At 43.3% G+C, this 22,786-nt stretch overlaps 1 protein-coding gene across 3 annotated transcripts in view; it reads left to right on the top strand.

The window, feature by feature from the left end:
* rtkna (rhotekin a) overlaps positions 1-22,786 on the top strand; it is a 61,332-nt gene that overhangs the window by 2,684 nt on the left and 35,862 nt on the right. Inside the window, exon 1 of one of the 3 annotated variants that reach the window (XM_020093806.2) lies at positions 14,924-15,156. The exons of the other annotated variants lie outside the window; for them this stretch is intronic. Coding sequence (XP_019949365.1) covers positions 15,061-15,156 — 96 coding nt within the window. The 5' untranslated portion in view covers positions 14,924-15,060. Of the gene's footprint in view, positions 1-14,923; positions 15,157-22,786 lie in introns of those variants that run through there. 3 annotated transcript variants of the gene reach the window in all.

The following is a 22,786-nucleotide window of genomic DNA, read 5'->3' as shown; positions in this document are numbered from 1 at the left end:
TTGTGTCTCTGCCTTTGTTTCCAATGCTAATGATCCTCTTTCAGAGACTGGGAGACTTTCCTGCAGCTCTGTGTGTTAGCACTGTCTCAATGCCACCGTGGAACCTGTCTGTGGCATTTCAATGAGATGGCCCACCTCAGTGTGAAAGCCCCCCTGTTTTCTCTGTGCCGGCGGATATAACGTTTGTGCCAGCATGAATGTAAAAGATGGTTTGTCTGTAGGCATTTTTTTGGGGGGGAGAAAATGCTTCAATTGCTTTGTTGGCGGCGACTGAGCTGCTTTCAGACATGCACTGGACTCCGCAGTTCCTCCGTACTTTATCTGGAGGAGGTGAAGGTGTGTGAAGAAACAAATGAATGAGCCAAGAGAGTTTTTGGTTATAAGAGCCGACGACGGTGTAGAGTGCTGGAAACAAAATCATCTGACCTACTCAGTGTAGTTAATAGGTTACTTCCTGCCTCTGCCTCCTGCACCCAGCTGCTCCACCTGATGCTGTTGTCAACGTGTCTGTGCTGAAAACCTCCCACTGTGTTGTGCATATGTGAAAATGTATGAAACGCAAACTCTGGGTAAACTCTGTAGCCAATTCTCCGGATTTTACCCAGAGGTCATGTCTGAAAACGGCTAGTAGTACCAATGCTGCCATCTTGTGCATTTGGAGGCAGAGCCTGCGCAGTAGTGATGGGAGCAAGGAGCCATGTTATCGAGGTCTCGCTGATACATGTGCTTGACCAATCATGAGCCAGTCTCAGCTATTAATCATGACATTTCACCCCTGTTTTATACCATCAGTTAAGTAATTAAAAAACCTTTTCAGAAAAATTTGCACTCGAACAAACATCAATAGTTTGATGAGATCTACCCAAAATAACAGAAACCATTTGGTCCATGTCCCTTCCACTAACAAGGAGGAGGTAGAGTACCCCATTCTTCCTGGTAAGTTTGGTTTTGATTAGTTATTATATAAAAATTGGGTGAGACGTAATGATTGACAGCTGATACTGACTCACAATTGGTCGATATACAAATGAAATCAACAGTGCAAGATGGTGGCAGCAGTATCTGGGCTTTTATACTGTTATTTTTGTCCAACAGGAGGAACTTTGGTGATCGTTTATGTATCTGTGTGTTATTCTGCCCGGAGGCTGGAAGCATGTTAAGCCAACAGCATGATTTTGTAAGACGAAATAATGGCTATTTTTAATCTGGAGACTGCAGAACCAGGCTTTGGGGATTTCTCTGGACTATGTGCCTAATTATGCCAATCAGTTATGTAAATAAAACATTCAAATATGTAAAATATTGCAAGACATCAAGTTTGACCTTTAGATTATAGTACATCTAAAGTAAGTTATTGTTTCCATGTGAATATAATGATAATAATGTCTCTGCATGTCTTGTCTTTATTTATATTCTGCTGTGTGCGTATCACAAATCGACAGAGTAATGTATCCATTCTGCAGCCGTCCTGTCCATCCTCTGGCTGACGCTTTCAGTGGGAGCAGACAAGACATCTGCTTTCTGCATCCCTCCTCTGATCCACAAGGCCACCAGTGTGTGCCTCTGTACTCCTCTCTGACTCCATCCTTGCCGGCTCTGCTGTTTCAGCTGAAGCCACCCAGGCATGCAGTGGGAGCCGGAGATAGTGCGGTTATTATTATGGAGGTGGGGATGGAATGTCCTCGCTCCCAGTGCTCCGACCCTGCGTTAAGTTTAACTCAAGGGTGTCCCAACTCGTCCATACCACGGTGGCTTCCACCAGCTCTGTGGGGCCCAGGAAGTGGTTAGATGCGTGTGTGTGTGTGGATGACACACCCATACACCCACACACTCTCCCAGACCGGGAGTGTATGGCAAGGTCTGTTAGTCCGCCATTTATGTTGAGTAAAACAGTTTTGGGCTGTGGTTTGGTTGGTTTTGGTGCTCTGCCCTTCTCCACCCTGTTGATCCACACACTCTCACCAGTGAGTATCCAGAGTGAATATACTTCAGTGAAGCTCTGGATACTGTGGGTGTTTCCTTTGCTCAGCATATACATGTATTTTCCCAGCCTAAAAATAATGTGTCATTCACACCAGTAGTGCAGTAAGTCCTATCTAGAAACAGGATGCAATGATGCTTATCAGAACTTCAGCCTGAGAAATATTTACTTGTTTTCTGATTTGCTCTATATCTTGATCTTTTAATCATATGGACTTCTTGCTTTAATCAGTGGGATCTGATGCATACTTCTACTCTTGCTCCCAAGTTAGAAATATTGTCCGACTGATATGTTTTTTCCAGATGCTTAGATGAATGGTATGTAGTTCACAGGTGCAGTCCATGCACTCTGAAATGCCTCTCCTCGTGGCTTCTGTCAGTGTTTAATGTGACCTGGAAGACAACTGATGAATTAGACATGTTTATGTAAACATATGGTCGCCTCCCCGCATACACTGAGGGAGGAAGGTCATGGATGTTTCTAGGGGGAATTTTTGCCAGCAAAGAGGAAGCACCCCAGTTCATGCACCCACTGAGAAAGAGTTGCTTTCAACGAATGCCAACCCCTACAGTCGCACACACACACACACACACACACACACGTACCTCTTAAAGCTGCTCTGTGTACTCAGAGGACAAAGGGCCGTCACTGCAATGTTGCCCGAAACACAAAACCTGTCCTGGGGCATAAAATGCTTGGTGAAAGGGCCTCAGAGGACTGGGGGGTTTAGGAGTGAATGTACTCTTGTAGAATTCCTGAAAAACTGCAGTGTTGAATTTGCCAAGACTGGTGCACATAGAGTTCAGTGAAAGAGCAACAACATGGGGTGTTTAGACTATTATTCCAAACACTTCACCTATCCCTCCATCGGCATAGTGGTGAGTAGATAATGAGGGAATTTTTCACTTTTCGGTGAACTATCCCTCTAAAACCTTATAAACATGGGGACCAAAGGCTTTGGTTCAAATCTTGATCCTAATGAATGAATGAATTTCTGAGGTCATGGTTAAAGTCAGTGGTAGGACAGGAATTCTGGTAAGATTAGGATAAGGTTTAGGTATGAGTTGGTTGGGTAAAGTTCGGGATATGGTTTTGATCAGGCTGTTCACAATGAATGGAAGTCAATGCAAAGTCCTAATAAGGCTAGCTGTTTAAACGTGTGTGTGTGCGTGCGTGTGTGCGTGTGTGCGTGCGCGTGTGTGTGTGTGTGCGTGTGTGTGTGTGTGTGTGTGTGTGTGTGCACGCCCGCAGCCCCAGGGTGTTCTGGCATGTTGAACCATTACAGGGGTGCAGGGGGAGATGCCAGGGAAAAGTTTACCCCTTCTAAGACCTTTCTCCTCAAACAAAGCTCGACCACTGGAGCTTTCTGCTTGGAGGCCTTCTTGGTATGCCGAGGGATATTTTAACTAGCAAATGTTTAACTTCTTTTTATTACACAGGCTTTGTGTGTACATAATTGTGGAGCACTGTTCCCACTCAGTCTTTGAGTGCCAGCACAAATGAAAAATTGTTTAATCTCGGTTTCTTCCAAGCCGTGTGTAAAAATTCAACCAGCGTCCTCGTATTGTCCCCATGGTTACAATACAAGGTATTTTGCCTCACAAGTTTCGTAAAGGCGAGAGCAAAGCTTTATTGTTCAAACAAAAGTATTTAATAAAGATTTGTACTTCTCTTACTGTTCAACTCACGTAAACATATTCTTTATCTTTCTACGCAGCAAGGCAAGGTTACGTAGTCATTTATTATTTAACACAGTGCAGCTATTGTTTGCAGCGAAATGTCACACATCAGATGTTACTCGTACAGTCTCCTTTTTGTTACGCAGCGATAAACTCTTTCAGTCTCTATTTTGTTAATTTGCACTGTGACTATCTTATCAACAGCAGATGATCCTCACATAGTGTAGATGTGTTTGTGTGTTGTCGGGGCCTCCTAAACCCTGAAGGTCTCTGTTCCGTCCTAATTCATATAACACACGCATGCACACAACATTATAGTCTCGTAGTTACAGTATGTCCTCTTGTGCTGAGTCTGTTCCTCAGACCCAAGGACAGCACTTTCCACACAGCCTTATCTAATCTCACTCCCACTGACCGGACATGTTGCACAAACAGCCTGGCACAATGGATTTACTGCTTGGCATGGAGAGATGCTAAAACTGGTGAAGATCTGATGTTAATTTGAATTGGTTTTTCGCAGTTTTCATTTATAGTAATTATCATTTTTACCTCAGCCAAGGATGTTGTGTTTTCACCCCTGTCATTTGGTTTGTTAGTTGGTTTGTAAACAAGATTATGCAAGAAGTACAGGAGTGACTGGCAAGAAACTTGGTGGAAAGATGCATAATAGGTCACAGAAGAGCCCATTAGATTTTGGTGTATATAAAGGATTTTTTTTCACATTGGAGTCATTTTAAAAATTTAAGTTGATTTCTCAGAGAATAGTTTACTCAAAATTGTTGAAATCAGGCATGCCCAGGGGACTGATATTTATCAGTGTATGCAAATTGGTGCAGATGCAAATAACATTTCGAATGTAGTGAATTTTAATGTGGTTTCACAAGGGCACTGTTGGGGAGGTACAGTATGTGCCATTCTAGTTTTAATATTGTCTTTCCTGTGTTTGCTGCTTTCTTGCTGTGTTCCGATGTCACTTCTTGCTCTAAATAATTTCCTTCTTGTGAGGCCCGTACATGTCATCAGGCATATTTTGGACTGAATGTGGTTTGCAGCCTGTGTCTCTTTGTGGCAGCTGGTGTCAGGGTGCAGTTTGACAGCTGAGGGTCTGCTGCTGATGCTGCAAGTGAACCCCACCCAACCACAGACACATATTCTGGTAGAGAACAAATAGACAACAGATGTGTTTATATTCACATACACACACACACACACACACACACACACACACACACACACACACAGGAAGTGAGTCACACATGACTTCAGTGTACTCTGAGAGATGTGAATGAAACGTTGCTGTTTTGAAGTCGTCATTAGTAATACGTATGTGGTAACTGCAGTTTGTCAACCTCTGGTCGACACGCTTAGCACACACACACACACACACACACACACACACACACACACACACACACACATCAGACAGTGACTAATCAGCAGTGTCTCCTTGAGCAAGTTTCAGTAAATATTCTCAGACAGAGACAGACTCTGTTCACTCAGTGTATGTTGTCCTGAGCAAGGCTGTCACTGACTCAGTTAACAGACAGTCTGGGAGATAGATGGAGCTGGTGTAATCACTGGAAGCTTTCCCACTCTCCCACATGGGAAAGTTCCTCCATGCATCATCAGACCTGCCTCACTCTGTCACCACCTTGTTTCCCCAGGTCGTCTCACATCACACACATCTCATCATCCTGACACTGGCTTCCCATCAAATGTAGAATTCATTTAAAGATACTTGTTTTCAAATATAGAGCACTGCATGGTCAGGCTCCTGCTTACATCGCTGACCTGCTCCATCCATTCAGCCCAAGTTTAGGTCACTTGGGTCATGTAACCAGGGCTTACTGGTCGTCTCACGTACCGGATATAAACTGAAGGCGATCGTGCTTTCAAAGTTGTCACCTCAATACTATAGACTACTCTGCCTATAGATTGAAGCCTTAAAAAACATTTCAAAGCCCATTCCTCACTGGATATGTGTCACCGCATGCACTCGATTGTTTGAATCAATGCGTTTTATTCAGACTCAGGGTTTATCACCACACATACACGGAATTTGCTGCGGTGTGTTTTGTGCAAGCATAAATATAAAAAATATAGGAGGAAACAAAAGTAAATCAAAAAAAATTATACACGAGAGAATGGATTGTATAATACATTATTTATGTATGTTACTATTTTCTGGGGTTATTTTATTCATGTGAAGCACTTTAGTTGGTGAAGTGGCTAATGTGTTTTCAATCAAGAGTAACTCAGAACTGTTGAAATGCAAGTCAGTTCTCATCTCCTGATTTTTAATGTGAACTACTGGAGAAAATATTACAATGGAAGGATTTAGGTTCAGCCCCTTTTGTACACTAAGCTCTTCTAGTCAACACGAATGGCACTGAGCTGCAGTAAAGGAGGTATAAAAGAAACTAGAATAAAGCTTAAGTGCAGCGCTGCAATAAAATTATGCCATCCAAACCAGATTAAAGGAAATGTAAATGTCTGGCATTTAAAAAACTGCAGGTAAACCTCCTCGTCTGCATCGGTGAGCTTCCATATGTTTGTTTAATTCTCCTCAATCTATCAACCTAGACACCTCCCATCCCCAGGAGAACTACCTTATTTGGGCCACACCACTTCATTGAAGCTCACGTCCCCTGTCACAGGAAAATGGGTCTTTTTTAGTCACATGCTGTAGTACTAACCTACTTTCCCAATCCAGGTTACACAGATGATGTCCTCCTTTGTCTTTACCTCCAGACACTCATATATTACGATCTGCCTAATGTCCTGTTATCCCTCAATCTCCCTTCATTGTTCATCTCTGTGTACACGCCCTGACAGAGACCATAACTTACTGACTACCTCATGCCAAAGGTATCTTCTTTCAGTGAATGCAAGACCCCCCCTACTGAGTGCTGCTCTGTTAAACATTGTCAAAAAGGACACACACAGATTCCAGTGTGTGGTGTCATTTACAGTCCTGGACACTTGTGGGTGTGTCAGGCCCCTTTGACTTATCACAGAGGCCTGAGAAACATGAGAGGCTTTGTCACTAAAATGGCATTCTCTGAAAACCACCATGCTGTACACTTTGAGAAATAGTGCAAACGCTGGCATTCTCGTAAATGTCTGCATTTGGTTTACCATCTCCACCTCCACTCCCACAGTAAATCTTACTGGAATTAACAAAGCAATACCCTTTACCTTTATTAGCTAAAATAAATTCTAAGTTAAAGTTTAGACCTTAACGTTACCAGGGACGAGTCATTGATCTGAAATTCCACATGGTCTTTCTTTATGGCTGATGAATGTATGTTTGTATGTTGCATCTCTAAAACATCAGAAAACCTTTGAAAAAGAGAAAATCTACACACCTAAAGCTGTTAACACACGTTATAGGATTTATTTGCTTCCTCAGACTTCTGATATTGACCGCCATCTATATGCAATCAATTTTGATCAAATCACATGACGTATCAATAGAGAATATATATCATAGTCGATATATTGGCCTTTGTCTAGCTATATTTTAGAATTGGGCGACTAGAGAAAGATGTAATCATGTCTACATCAAGCAACATGTCAAACCTTTTCTGCTGTATTTTTTTTATTCCTGTCCATACCCTTATTCATTCTCTATCCCTTTTCCACATGTCACATGATCGGACTTTATTGTGAAATAGTCAGGAGCTGTGGCCTTTCTTCCAGAGGAATGTGTTGTGAAACGATTCAGTACTGAACAATGTTTAGACGTGTCTGCATCTGTGTGTGTGTGTGCGTGTGCATGCGTGTGCGTGCGTGTGTGTGTGTGTGTGTGTGTGTGTGTGTGTTTGTAGGTGATGGATAGGTGTGTTGTACATAGGTCTGTTCCTGCGTTATACATTGCATTACAAAGTGATGAGTTCAAGCTAAGTCGCCCACCACCACCACTGTTTGTAATAAACCAGCTGTTTAGTTGATGGATGTGAGTATAGTATAGTATAGTATTGCTCTTTCAGACTCTTGCTACCAAATAATTTCGTGCTGAATTGGGTCTTAATTCAAAACTGTATCTTGGATAAATGGAAATTTTTTGCAGTGCGGTCTGGCCGGCCGATCACTGGATGTTGTTGTGAAGAGGATGAGGGCAAAGGGGCACAGCCACCAATGATGCCGCTCTCTGTTTTGATGATGCCGAACAGGTGTTTGACTTTATGAGAGCAGATGGGTCTATTATGCATGTCTGCCTTCCCTGCATGCTGCATTGTGTACTACAGTCCCTGCCAGCATGCCTGTGGTTTAATGTGTTTGTTTGCTGGGCCCGGTGGCAGACGGTGCGGTGTCAGATCTTGTTGTATCTTTGTTTCTGCTGTCTCAGCAATTATTTTTCTATCCTGTCTGTCGCCAGTTTTTTCATCATCTCCAGAAAAAGAGAGGGATCTGCCCATCTAGGTTTAACTCAAGTGGATTTGGACATTTGATGAACCATATTTCATTTACTCTTCACTTCTGCCTGCTTCACTCCCAGTAGGTTAAAGCAATGTTTCGAAACACAAAACTTATACATTGCAAAAGAGAAATAAAAGCAAATCATCAAAATTTCAACTGGTTCCCTCTGCATTGCTGCTGGGGAATATTCTGAAGTGTGGATATCTCTGTGAGGGTACATCAAATTATGAGGGATAGATGAAGTACTATGGAAACAACATTTCATTATAGCCGCATGAGGTTAAATGTCAGTCAGTGCCAATTGTTCGCGCTAAAACAGGTACGGCAGTTTGCATTCTAATTGTGATATTGGCGTAGGATGAAGCCACAGCAGTGTCTAAATTAGGTGCAATCAAAAAAGCTGTAAAATATATTTCAAAGGGTTTAAATTTGAAATAATGGTCTTGAGGCATACAACAGTATATACGACACCTACACAGCTGGCTTGCAACTGAATATGACACAATATTTAGGGTTGTAATAATCATTCTGCAGTACTATGTAAAACCCATACTGCCTGGACATGCACATTATGAGCTGCACATTATTACAGTTATAGGCAATATGTATTTTATTTTCACAATTAATTGTTTATCCCACTATTTTTCCAGACTGAGTCCAGGGAATTCCCCAGAGTCCTCGTCAGTAGCCAACTGTGACATGTTTTCAGCTGCTCGACCAATTTGCATTCCATTGAGTTAACCATGTGATAAACAACCCTCACATATATATACTTGTAAAAGCAACTAGAAAATCAATTCAGTGTTGAATTTGACATTATTAATTCTCCAAAAATGTAATTTAAACAGAAATACAGAATAAGTTGGTTCTCCACAAATGAACATTATGGAACTGTGTTGAATCAGCTGTCCCTCCTCTCCCTTTGCTGGTATAACGTTATAGCTGTAAAGATGTTTATTCCTGTCAGTTTGAGACATGGCCTCCTGGATGTCGTCTCTCCAGATGTTTAGATTCTTATTCTTTCTGCAGATGTTTAGATTTGTGGCTCGACTTACTTTTACTACAAACAGCAGCTTCTTGCTGTGAACTTGACTAAAAAAACATCTATTATGGTATGGGAGAAGTGACCTCATGGCAAATAAAACTACAACATTTCTTTTGATTCTTGGTTATTTGTCCATGGAACAATGCAGGTTTTTTGTTTTTTTCTGTTTGTCTTTGTCTGTAAATTCTCTTTTCTCTTCACTCACATCTGTGAAACTCATCTTCCTGTCTGGTACAAGTGAGAAACAAAGAGCAGCGCGTTAACTCCCTGAACATTCATTTCCTTTTTTTCAGCCTCTTCTGATTACAGTTAGTCAAGTTTAACAAACTAATGCACAAAACATCACATGGTGGCGGATGTGGCTGTGTTGCTGCTGCAGCTCTGCAGAGGGAGCCATTGCTCCATTTAGGAATGACAGATTGGAGACAACTTTCTCTCCTATAATTCATCTTTCCTTTTAATGACCTGACATTCCATTTATATTCAGCTTACAGTCATTAATAGTCATTTCTGAAGGGTGTGCAATTTTTAATACTAAATGAATCGCTGCAGTGCATGTATCCTCTTAAATCCACACAAATCCACTCTGCACAGCCTTCACCCCTGAGGGTAGAAATCAATAGAGATGAATTGCCTACTGAGTTAGTTTCTCTTTCACTGAGCTGCCTGGTCCTTCAGAATGATGAGAGGCTGCAGTCTCCTGTGACTGGCTGAGGAAGAGTTCCTGAAAGTCAGCAATGATTCTGGGAGAAGGCCAGAGCTGCACTTCCTGCTCCTGACACGCTGAACCGCCTCTACAGTGTTTCTCATGCATGCCTGTTTTTCTGTCAGTACAAGTTGAAGAATCAGATGGTTCCTCAAAATAAGACACTTAAAACACTGCCTGTTCTCTTATTGCAGTCTGTGATGAGTCAGGCGATCCTCTCTAGCTTTTCTCCAGCTGCATTATTATGTGTCTCTGTTTCATACCTTTTGATCATCTCTATAGTGCAGTAGAACAATCTCCTCGACACACATCATCATAACAACCCCCCGTCTGCCTCATCTTTAAGCAGAAATTGGACCACTCAGACATAACAGACTGAATCTGATGCACCTAATAACAAGGAAGAGCGTGGACGAGATTTACAGTGTCATTACTCCGTCTGAGTTATGGCGGTGTGTCTGTCAGCGCAGGTTTTTCACGCTCTACATGACCTCCAGGGGAATTTCTCCATGATACGTCTGGTTTCACAGCTCGTCACGCGCTGCTGTCATCCAGTCGAGCAGATGTGACCCAGCGCCTGCCGTAACACAGCCATGTAATTGAAGTCCTGTGATATTCAAATCTGTGGGGCTGACTTTTTTTTTTTCTTTATCTGAAGACTGACTTTCAAACTAACTGCTGGTTTTCCTGCGCGTCTGTGCACAGTCACAGAAAGTTTTATTTTATCTTTCAAACACAGAATCGGAACACCTTCTGCAAACGTCCTTTTTAATTGTGACGCACGTTTTACAGATATTTGTACCCTGGTGCTTTGGTATATTCCATTTTAAGCCTGCGACTATAAATCAGTTGAAAAAAGCTTTTTTCTCGTCGTCCTTGTACAAATAAATGTCTGAGAAAGTGTGAAGCAGCAGGGAGGATGTTTGTGTGGCCATAATCAGACAGACAAACCTTGATCAGCTGCATTTGTCCTGTATTTTGAGAGCATATGTCTGAGTGTTTGTTTATGCCTCGGTGTGTGTTTGTGTATGTAAGTGTGGGCTTCTGTCTGTGTTTGTCAGTGAGTGGGAGTTGTGGTGTGGGTGGGGTTCAGTTCTCAGATTGGGTCGAGATGAGATGACAGTCGGGAGTCTTTGTTGTGGTTTGGAGGCCCAGCTCACCCGGAGCCGTCTTGTGTTTCCCTGCCCTGCAGTGCATTGGACTGAGGGCAGTTTTTCAACCTTTAGCACAGACTGAAGATAAAAGGGTGGCTTCGATATCTGAGGCAGGATAGCACTGATTAGTACTCAGAAAATTAGATTTGTATGATCAACATCAGCATTTGTTCTGTCTTTACTCTTTAAGGCATCAGATGGACCTCCTGAGGCTTCCTTCTCTGGACTGCCTGTCTCAAGAGTGGGTGTACTCAAAATGGAGTCTGGTGATGCCCAAGAATAATCACAGTTTATTATAACTTGGGCCTTAGTTTTGATTTCATCTTTGTTAATGGTACTAACATTTAATTCATCAAGTGAATTGCTGCAACATCACTAAAGCTAAGTCTTGCTAGGGCCAGAAATCTGTTCATACAAGTTTTAAACTTCTCATTTTTCCATCACTCTTTACCATGCTAACATTTGCTATCTTAATACAAGTTCCTGTTGAGGCTGATGGAATCTGTGAGGTTTTGCATGACTTTAGTCATAGGTATTGGGCAAATTAAAATTTGGACCTAATGATGGCACTAGAGCAAAAGTCTCAAAAGAGACCAACAAAATGATTTATCTCAAATTGGTATAAGGATGTGTGCAGTTTACCAAATTTTATGTTAATCCTTTCAAAAGTTATCAAAATCTAATAATACAGAGGTGATGGTGGCACTAGAAGGAGTAGGGAGACTACCAAAGTAATCAGGATTCATAATGAAGGAACCACAAATCCCTGTTCAAATTCTATTCTGACTCCACTGTTGAAATCTTTCGATCTGAACCAAACTAGTGGACCAACAGAGCAGCATCCCCTGAGCTGTGACTAAAAATCAAGTCCTAAGTTCGGACCTAAATAGGAATAATTATCCTTAATCTTTTCTGTCTTTTACTTCATTTGTCATCTATTTTAAGAAACAAATTCTCTGGAGTCCACTTGTGTGGATAGTATTTCCTTCCTTTCTTGCTTGATCTTTTGCCCAGAGTATCACCACTGTCCATCTGAATGACTGACAATGAATAATTTAAAAGATGAAAATAAATATAGATCCGTCATACCTTTCTTCCTCCTCTGGAGGCACTACATATATCATACCCAGGTACAGCTCCACCAACTGACCCTCATCTCTCACTCCAGCATGTTTCCTCCAGCTGATTAGGTACATGGACAGGAAGTTTTCCATATTCCTCCACGCTTCCGTTCTGAAACAAGAAGGCCACCGGGTATTGTCTTGAAACCCTTTTCTGAACCTGTTATGCAAGGGTCAGTCTGTGTGTGTTTGGAGGGAGGGATTCTGTCCCGTATATTAATCTCTCCATGTAACAAGTGTTTCCTGTCGGTGCTCCATTTAATCCTCTGTGTTTTGATCAAACCTCTGAGTTGCCGTTGGATTAACTGATTGTATAATGTGTTGGTTTCATTCCTCCCTCATGGCAGCCAATTAGCACATCTGGCTCTGCAGTCAGATCAGGCCTGCAGTCACAAGCTGCTAATCCACCGTCCCATCAGGTAATCAGCTATAACACAGCAAAACCCCCAAACTGTTCAAATCTCAATCTTTCTCCACCAACCACTAATGTTTTGTCTCGGTATAACTGAGTGTTCCTTGTCCTCTGTGGCTCAGAGAGCAAGAAGGATGTGATGCTCCGTGTTCGAGCTGGTCGCTCGCCTGTCTGCCCTGTCATTGAGATAATAGCTGTTTTCTGTTCTGTTTTTGTTCAGCCTCTAGGCTTGTGTTGCAAGGTGTCAGTCTGTGTGTTTTACTGCGTGGGGATTTACCTGCAGCACATTCTGCTTCAAGAGACTGCTGCTGGTGCAGTAGAGAGGCTAAAGACAGATGAAGTGAAGTTCGGACTGGTAATTTATTGTCCTGTTGCTTATTTATGATCATAATTTAAAAAAACCCCCATCTACATCTAATAATGAGAAAGGATAAACTATCGCTTCTTTAAAGGAATCCAACCTGTTTTTTTCCCAGCTAAGCCCTATGTTCATGGTGTTTGAGCTCTGCAGTGTGCCAATTCACCTTTCAGAAGGGATCGCTCGGATATGAATCTCCACAGTCACTTGTGAATCAAGTGCAAACACACTCATACAAGTGACCCAGCATGTTTTGCGAGTACCCCTAACCCTCCCTCTGTGCATCCACCTCAACTATTTCTCTTTCCACCTCAAGAACAATAAATCTCCCCTCATACTGTGTGTGCATGCTGGTGTCTGTGACAGATTAGCCGGGTGATTTAAAGTCTTAAGGGCGGAGGCCTTTCTTGGGGAAATGGCCCCGGTTTGTTACTGGCACCCCTGGCTCCTCTCCTCCTCCGAGGTGAAAGGGCTTTACAGCTCCTTTGTTTTTCCTGTTTGCCTGTGTAAAATAGTTTAGAGGGACGGAGAGCCATATGGGCATGTAGTCCCAAAAGACACGTGAAAGCGAAGATTGCAAATCCTTAACACTTTGCCTGCCATAACTTTCCTCATTCAGTCATCTTCCTCAGTGACCCTCTGAAAGCAGCTGATCCCCTCCAGTGCGTCAGTGTTGTTGAATACCAGAAGAAAGTGTTTGCATCGTCATTAATGAAGCTCAGTGTGATTTCCTGTTGAGGGGGGGCTTGGTCTTACCCACACCTCAACAAACATCTCTCACACACAGCAGCTGTATCAGGTTGAGGATTAACGTGTTGAAGAGGTCTCTGCCCTCCTGTATGGTCTGAAGAGCAGAGGCAGATTGGCTGTAAACCAATATTCCCCATGAGGACAGAAGCAGGATCACCAGTAGACATGAAGTAAATTTTAGGATTCTGTCAACCAAACAGCTGGAGGGATGTGAAAGACTGACCTTGACCTGATTTGGAAATATTTCCTCATTTTAAAACAAAATTTTGTAACATCTAACTTCAGCGCTGCTAAATTTGAAATTTGGGGCTGATGTTTTTGTTGGATGTGGTGAGAATTGCCAAGAGAGGACGAATGATAAATATTTAAAAGGCTGAGTATTAAAGATTGAAATGATTAGAGACACTGGGGATCTGTGCTATGAAATATGTATTCGAATTGGCCAAGTGTTTGTGACCCTGTGACCCACTAAAACACATGTTTTCCTCTCTGAATTTTTGTGCTCTCACTTTATCAGTGTGTGACAAGCATCAGAATGAAACTTTTCAACGGTCTCACCCTAATATGATATGTTTGTTTTCTTTGTTTATCACACCTAGACGTTGATCTGAATCAGACCAGTGTTAGATAACATCTCTGGCTGTTCATTTTCACTCCCATCCTGAAGAGAGTCAGCTGCCACGGGTCTAATTTCTCCATTTACCATTAAGCCAGTAAAAAAAGAACAAAGCCCTCCACCCCTCTATGCTTGTGTGGTGCTGCGGTATTTGATATTTGTTTGTTTTAAGAGGGCGTGGGTACGATTACAGCACTTTGTCTTCACTCTTTCTTCTTGTTTTCTTTTTTTTTTTTTTAAAGTTCATTACCATCACCAGAGGCGCCTCGTAGGGGTTAATTCAGCGCCTGGTTGGGGAGCGTCAGGGCGCGCACAGTGGGCTGGTTGTGCCGATCACTCCCCGCAGAGGCGATGCCCTTTTGTGGAGAGGTCTCTTGTCACACAGAGGACACACGGCATTCACACTCAGGACACGGGGACACAAAGAGAAGAAGTACATTTTTAAAAGGCTCCATTCTTCCCCCGCTGCCGCTGGGTGTTGATTGTGGGTGTTTGAGAGGATCTTTGTTGCGCGGAGAAAAGTAAAGAAGAAGAATACGCGCCGTGAACGGGCTGGGGGATTTTATGGACAGGGTTACTACAGTGCAGCTGATGCTGTCATCCACCACACCTCTGTCTGCTTTTCCCGGAGATACTCGTCTAGTTTTGTATGAGGAGCGGAACTTTTACGCACGGTTTTTACGCACTGATTTGTCAACTCTCGACTGAACAGGAACTGTCACGATGACGTTTTTCACTCCGGTACCTGCAGGGTAACAGATTCAGCCCGATCATTAATTCCAGACAGAATTAAAGCTGTGGATATCTGCCTGAAGGATGCCAGTTGATAAATTCGCAAACATGGAGGAAAAACTGTGGATATTGGAGGATCTGAACATGATGTACATCCGTCAGATTGCACTGAGTTTACAGGTAAAAGTTAATTTCTCTACATCTGAACATCACTTGTCTCTGACCCTCTGCTCACGTTTTTGTTGCTGTTGTCGATATAATCTCAAAGTTGTGGGGTGTGACAGTTGAGAAAGTGTGTGATCATGTCTCCAACTTTCTTTTCTTTGCATTGATTGTTTCTTTGGAAATCCTCCCTCATTACAATAGGGGTCCTGATATAACTGGAATCTATTTCCAGACATGCCTGTCCTCCTACAGTACAGTGCATCGCTGTGTTCTCTGACTGCCTGCAGCTGTGCCTCAGCTTGTTGTGATGTTGGTCGCAGAATCTCTCTACATGACAGGTCGAGCTGGTGTGGTCTCGAACCTTTGCAGCAAAGTTCTCACTCACAGCCATAAGAAAACAACGCTGCATGCCATCCACATCTCCCTCTCTGTTTCTCTCTCTCCAACTGGGGTCATACACAGTACAAAGCTGCACATATGGCGTTCATAAGTCCCTATTGAAGTGTGTGTTCATGCATTTGGTTGTGTGTCTGTGTGTACTGTTCTGAAAAAGGAGTCCATACAAAAGGGTTTATTATTCATGCAACATTTTCCTACATTTCTTCTGCAAATCTCCACAGTCTCTCTTAACGTTAATGGTTACAGATGAAATATGTGTCTGTCTCATTCTTAACAAAATCCAGGTGAAGAGGAAACGCAGTGGAAATGGGGCAGGAATTTCAAAGGGAAATTCTAATATATTTTATTTTCTGGCCCTATAATCTGAAAATATCTCGACTGTCTGTGCTGCAGCTGTTTAGAGATGTAAAAACTGTTTTCTTTCTTACTATGTAAGCAGAAAGCTGCATGCTCCAAAAGGCCTGAAGCAGTTTGACACGAGGGCTGTGTACAAGAGGTGGTATCACTCACTGGTGGTGTGTCGTACCTGCGAGCATTTGGCACTGTTTGCATGTGTGAGGTGTTGCTTTGTTACCCGTGCCAAAGTGCCACAGAGAGTACCAGGTGTCTGGCTTTGGAAAAGCACAAGAGGAGATTTGCGATGATGAAATGACACAAACATACACACACGGCCGTCAATTTTTGTAGCTTGTATGAAGTCTCATCATTTCTGTGTGTGGGATGTTAGGCTTCACTAATTTTAGTTTAAAAGTGATTATCCTGAGGTCTTTGTAGCCATGATTGTCGAGACACAAACCAGCTATCACAAGGTCCTTTTCACTAACGAGTTGATCAGGTACTAATCAGTTTATTATCTTTCTGTCACAGGGCCTTCTTTGATCTAGAACCAGCTCAGCTGACATGGTGGCACTTTGTCTGATTATTTAATTTTGTGCATTACGTAGGAACACAGATATCAGGCCATTTTTCCACCCGGAGCCCTTTGTGCATTCAGGGATTTTCTGCTCTTCGTCTGATATCTGTAAATTACATTACAAGGACAGGAATGTGTAATAACAAGATGATGAGCCCCTTTTTTAGCCATGTGGGAAAACTCTCTTGTCACTTCTCCCCCCCATCCCAGGGAGATCAGAAGTCAGGGTCGATGCTTCTACAGCAAGTGAGAATTTCAGGTCGTTGAGTTTGTGCTCGTCTTCAGCTCACGAGTGTTTTTGCTGGTAAACACTCGCTTGTTTTCTCACATGCTCGCTCACTGAAGTCACTTTCTCTTCCCACCCTCCCTCTCTCCCCCCCAGGTCTCCTCTGCCTGGGTGGGTTTATGAGACAGGGATTCTTTGTATTTGGCTGAGCTGCACAGCCCACAGTCTAGCTGTAACTTCAGCGAGCTAAGGATGCTTTCTGCTGCAGGGGCTTTTCATAAACGTCCTGCTGGATCATCGCAACTAACACTGTGAACCTCCTTGTGTTTGGTCCTGCAGCAATAGCCTAAATCAAAAAGTAACTCCCCAGCCCTGCACATGCATGCTCATATACTGTCTGTAAAGAGGGACAACCTTTTCTCTGTGATGGTCATCTCAGAAGTTAGTTAGTTTTGTTTTTTAAGCGGGAAGATCATGCATGTGCTGAGGTTCCAGCATTCCTCAGGCTTTTATAATTGCTCTGTCAGGCTGGGGCAGAGAGGGAGAGTGAGCCGTCATTGTGTTATTTTAAAGCCCAGAAGGATGTAACTTTTCTGTTCTTCAGGTTTTAACAAGTCTGTTATAATAGGAGTTACTGCATTCTTGGCCCCACAGCCTTGGCTTTTCCCCTCCTCTCTTCAGAGGCCCATCATACAGTCGCTGCATTTCAGAAGCAGAAGTGTTAAAGATTGTATACAGGGGAGAGGTGGCTGATGGGAAACAGGAAATGGTCATGTGCAATTACTGTTTCCCACTGGGAGAGACAACATGATGTCACTGAACCCACTGCCATTAATAGACGTATACACACCACTTCCTGTTGACACAGATCCGGATACACTCAGCGGTTGTTTCGTTTCTTTTCATTTACTTTATATTTAATGCCTGCCTGTTCTCCACCGCTTATCCTTTTTTACCCCCCGGGCTCAGTCCCTCTGTCCTGTCCCCTCCTGCCCATTGATAGCCAGGGCCGTAGATGGACACTTTCTCCCTGCTCTAATTTTAGCCTGCAGTCTGGCCTTGACTTCATAGATCGTGACTTTGCCAGTTAAAAGTTAACACTTGTGAAGGGGTTTCTGAGGTCATTCATTTTTGCCCGAGTTATAAAAGCAGGATTTGTGTTAGGAATTCCATCCTGTAGGCCAGTTATTGTTTGGAGACGTACAATACTTTCTCTGTGTGTGCGTGTGTGTGTGTGTGCGTGTGTGTGTGTGTGTGTGTGTGTGTGTGTGTGTGTTGACCTTACTGGATCAGAGTTGCCCTGTTCTTATCTGAGGGAGTGGAGCTCCGGGGCACTAAACTGATCATATCAATGATATCACCTGATGACAGATTAAATAGATGTTATGGACCAACTGCTGGCCCAACGGTAGCTCATCCTCTGGCCCTGGTTGAATGTGAGCTCACGTGGGGGGTCAGGTGGGAGTCTTTGCCCTCACCCAGGACTCAAGTTTGACCTCTCACACGCCCCCAAACACTAATCTTAGCTGCAGCCATGCCTCGGATAGTTCTGCAGATTCTAGACCCCACAGGCAGGCATTAAATATCCAGTGGCTGGTATTCACGCAGCCTGATCCCACACCAGTGGTCAAACTGCCTGGACCATTTGATTGAGTATCATAAAACAATGCCTGTGCATTGAGATCAGTGTCTTGTCCATTTGAAACTCACAGCAAGGTTCTCTGGTTGTATCCTGGTTTGGCAAGGGCCTTTCCGTGTTTACTCAGGCTTCTTCCCACAGCCCAAAGACATGCAGGTTATGTAGATACCCCACCTCTCTGGCGGTAGGATGATTGATGGATTGACATTTGTCATGTGTCTCAAGTGGCTATTTTACCATTTCCCAAAAGGCTTCAGTATCAGCTCACTAACATATATTTTGCTTTCTAAATGTAGGAGGGCCTGGAGGGGCAAAGGCCAAATTGACAGCAGTTAATCCCTGACTGCTTTGGGACAGTTGACCAGTATCTCCTTGTGCACTGAGGCTAGACTCACGTATCTGTACCCTGGTGATGAATTTCCAGTGAGAGCAAAGGTTAATCTTATTTTTACTGAAATAGCAAAACAGAGTATTTAAAGTTTAGAGTCAGTCCCATGGCTTAAATCTGGACTTGGCATGCAATTTCATTTGTAATATTTTAATCCTGGCTCAAAGTTGCCGACCGACCGGGACCTTTCTGTGTGGAGTTGACAGGTTAATTCTTCCATTGTCTGCGTAGATTTTCTCCCACAGTCCAAAGACATGCAGCTTACTTTAACTGGAAAGGTTAGTTTGAGCATTGATGGTTGTTTGTTTGTAGCTGCTTTTAGACATGCACTGACTTCTGCATTTCCTAAATGCTCTATGTGAGGACATAAAATGTCCAAGTAATGTCCTGCCTCCTTCTTTCTCGTGCTGCTGAATGTGTCTGACCCTAACAATCTCCTGCTGTGTTCTTCATGTGAAAGGCAAACTCCAGAGAATGTCCGGAACTAATTTTTCTGGACATTTTCCAGAGTTCATGTCTGCAAACAGCTTAAATGTCAACCCTGTGGTGGACTGGCGACCTGCAGGATTTACCCTACCTCTCTCTTAATGTCAGCTGGGATTGGCTCCAGACCCTAAAAGGATAAGCAGTCTACATGGATCTATGTACCTACCTACGTTTCCTGTTCTTGCCTTTTCCCATCATCTTCTTCATTTATCATTCTCACCATTAATTGAATCATTCTTCAATATTTCCCATTTCTTCCTTCCTTCATTGCGATAAATGAATCCTTTCAGCATCAGAGTCATTATCGATATATCTCCCCATGAAAAACCACTAAGTCAGCGGTTAAAATGTGTGTATGTGCCCGTGCAGGAGTGTGTTAGTTCAGCTGTGAGGTTGTTTAAGTAGCCTAAGTTACACCAGACCTGCCCGCCGCAGTGGAAGGTGTGCTAAAGCTAACAGCTCTCGCTCTCTTGTGACACAGGATACACAGTCGTGTCCGAGCCAACGCGCATTCCTCCACAACGAGCCACTTCATCGCACAACGCTCCCTGCTGAGCTCGTCTCTGTGTGGGTCTGTGTACCTCTGGCGGTGTGTGTGAGTAAATAGTGAGTGCACGTGTAACAAGCCAATACTGTAAGCCATAGAATCAAACAGAGTGCGGGAGAGACATTAGGTTTATCACCCAGACTTTCATGCTGAATGCAAGTGGGCTTTTCTCATTTGTTTTGAGTTAGACGAAGGGTTTTCCTACAGTAGCATAAAATCCTTAAGTGGTGAATGGAAATACCCAGGTTTATTTACTTGCAGCTATTATGTACATGGGTTTTAGTCTGTTTACCGTGTGTGTTTTGTAAGCATGTCTTGGCATCCGCACCATGAATAGCGAGAGTAGGTTCCAGGCTTTCCAGCGCTGTATGCCAAAATCAAGCACGGTGTGTAAAGTAGAGGAAAAAGGAGGCTTTGTATCACATCACACACCCAGCGCTGCCTACCGAACCCTCCTCTCCTTCTTGGAACCACACATCGAGCCCTCTGAGCCTCAGCCTTCCCTCTCCAAGCTTCCCTGTGTCCCAGCCAACCCCAAGTCTGCTAACCACAGTCCAAACCATCTGGCTTCTCCCCGCTTCACCTCCGTACCCAACGTCTCACCCACCCACCCCCCTCTGCTGCTGCATACTCCCCGTCCGTCTACCTTGGGCCTCACACCACCCATCGCCCCCATGCAGCAGCTAGGAGGGGCGGCCCAGGTCTGAATGGACACTCTGTGTGAGCAGGAACCAGTTAGATGCCGCGGCTTGATCCAGCTTCCTTTGAAAAACAGCAGGCGCGAGCCAGGAGAGCGAGAAGGAGAAGACACAGAGACAAACTGAGAGGTGCTGTTGTTGGAACATCAGCCCGACTCCCTGAACCTTCCAATTGTCATTCACTTCCCTCTCCACACTATCTCCGCCTGAAACTATTCGATAATTCCACTCTGCCGTCTCTTTGCTTTTATCTCACCTTTCGGCCCTAATTTCCACACACATTTATCTCACCCTTCAGCGTCACCTCTCTTTAATCCTCCTCCACACTTTCTGCTTTCACCTGCAGATGCACAAAGACGATTTTTTTAAAGCTAATCTTTTTTTGTAGCTGCAAAGAAAATTGGAACCAGTTAAGCTATTTGAATAAACTGGAGGCATTATTCAAATCAGCACAGATTGGATGTAAAGCAAGGTTTAATGTAGCATGTCAACAGCTCACGAGTCAGTTTTCAAGGAGAGATATTCAAAGGTTGTATTCCTTTGTAAAACATCTGAATATGTCCTGGAGATGGAGCTGCTGGTAAAGGCTGTTTAATCAGATGGCTTGTGTTTTTTTTAAACACACGTTGTGTTTCAAAGAGCATTTGGTAACGTGTTTAATTGAGCCTGTAGATGTTGCTTTTGCGTTGTTCCATATGGATGCAATTTAGACTCATGTCTGTGTGATCTATTTGTGCACGTTCCAGCTTGTGTCTTACACTCAAGATTGTGGGCATGTTTATGGTTCATGCTGTAACTTTATTGATCTTTGATGAGGCTTATTTACTGTATGTGGGGGGCATTTTATGTGAACACGAATATATTCAGTCTATTTCTGTATGTTTATCTCTGTCTGTCTGATCTCTGATCTTACCAGAAATCTCTGCACTGTAACCATGCAAAGAAAACACTATGGAACAAAGTAGGTGGAAGACAGAGAGGCGTAGGGCGAGTACAAAGCAAAAGCATAAAAAAAAACAATTGCAACAAGAGGGCGAGCGACTTATTCGGGATTCCTATATCATCGTCCAGAATTTAGCTGATATATTCATTTCAAAGTATTACCTCTGACAGCAGCTGAGACTGAAAGTTTTTATCCAATAATTTAGTTCAAAGTTTATCGAAGCAAATGGGCAACAAGGTATAAGATGGTGATTTCTGCAGTATAAGCAGGGATCTATATTATATCGACATCCAAGTGCATGCATGGAAACTTTTCTTTTACAGAATAAACCAAGCAGAAAAGATTTGAATTAACATTAACATTGACATTTTACTATTTTTTTGTTTCTTTTATCAAATGATATATCAACCCCCAAAATGTTTTACTCCCTAATATCAGTATCGGCATCTGCCGTTGGAAATCCATAGCTGTCGGGCTCTAATGGCGAACATTAAAACAACACAACTTGTTCCTCTGGTAGCATCAATACCTCCACCAGCACAACTGTAACCTCAAAGATTGTGTCCTTTGGTGCAACATGACTGTGTTCGTTGTGCAGTTAAGCAGAAAGCCAAAGTGTCTAATTGAATCAGTGCACACTGAGGGATCCTTGGCTGCTGAGTTCCTGCATGCATGTGTGTGTCACAGGCGTGTGTGTGTTTGGCAGGAGGAACGACTCTGTCAGCGTTTGGAGGGCTGCCGTCTGACCATCTGAGATTCTCCTTTCATCAAGGACAAGACAGGATCCCTCCTCTTTTTCATATATACGATGTAATGATGTTGTTTTGTCTTTGTCTCCATGTCTAATTTTCCCAGCCTCTGTAAGAGACCCAGCAACATCACATGTTGAAAAATTTTTGATTAAACTTAAAGGACGAGAGCAAGCCAAGCAGATGGCCACGCAGCATCTGTTGAGGTTTTTTTTTTTTTTACTGCAACAAAAGCACAGAAAGGCAAGACCAGACCTCTGTTGGTGGATGCTTGGGCCTTGAGAAGATGGATGACTTTGCTGTTAAGGAATATCTACATGCCAAAGGGAAACTGTCACGGGGGAATTCCAGGGTTTGGAGGCAGGTCAAGCAGGAGCCAGGGCTTAAGGCTGAGGTAGATCTGAGGGCTAAGGCTTCTGAAAGGGGCCTCTTGTTGTGGTATGAGGTGTTGAGAGGCATGGCCGAGCTGTTCCACCCCCCAAAACAACAGCCCCCTCCTCAAAAAAATGCAGCCTCTCTGTCTCACCATGATGAGATCAGTGGAACAAACTGCTCGAGCTGGATGATGTCATGTTTAGGGCTCGAGGGTCAAAAAAGCTCAGGGTCATGTTAGGGCAAGATTTGTGTGTTTCTTCAGGTGGAAGAGTGAGGTTTACA

The sequence above is a fragment of the Paralichthys olivaceus genome, chromosome 4 (genome assembly GCF_024713975.1).
Source record: "Paralichthys olivaceus isolate ysfri-2021 chromosome 4, ASM2471397v2, whole genome shotgun sequence".
In the NCBI taxonomy this organism is placed as follows: domain Eukaryota; kingdom Metazoa; phylum Chordata; class Actinopteri; order Pleuronectiformes; family Paralichthyidae; genus Paralichthys; species Paralichthys olivaceus.
This window is presented reverse-complemented; position numbering and strand designations above follow the sequence as displayed.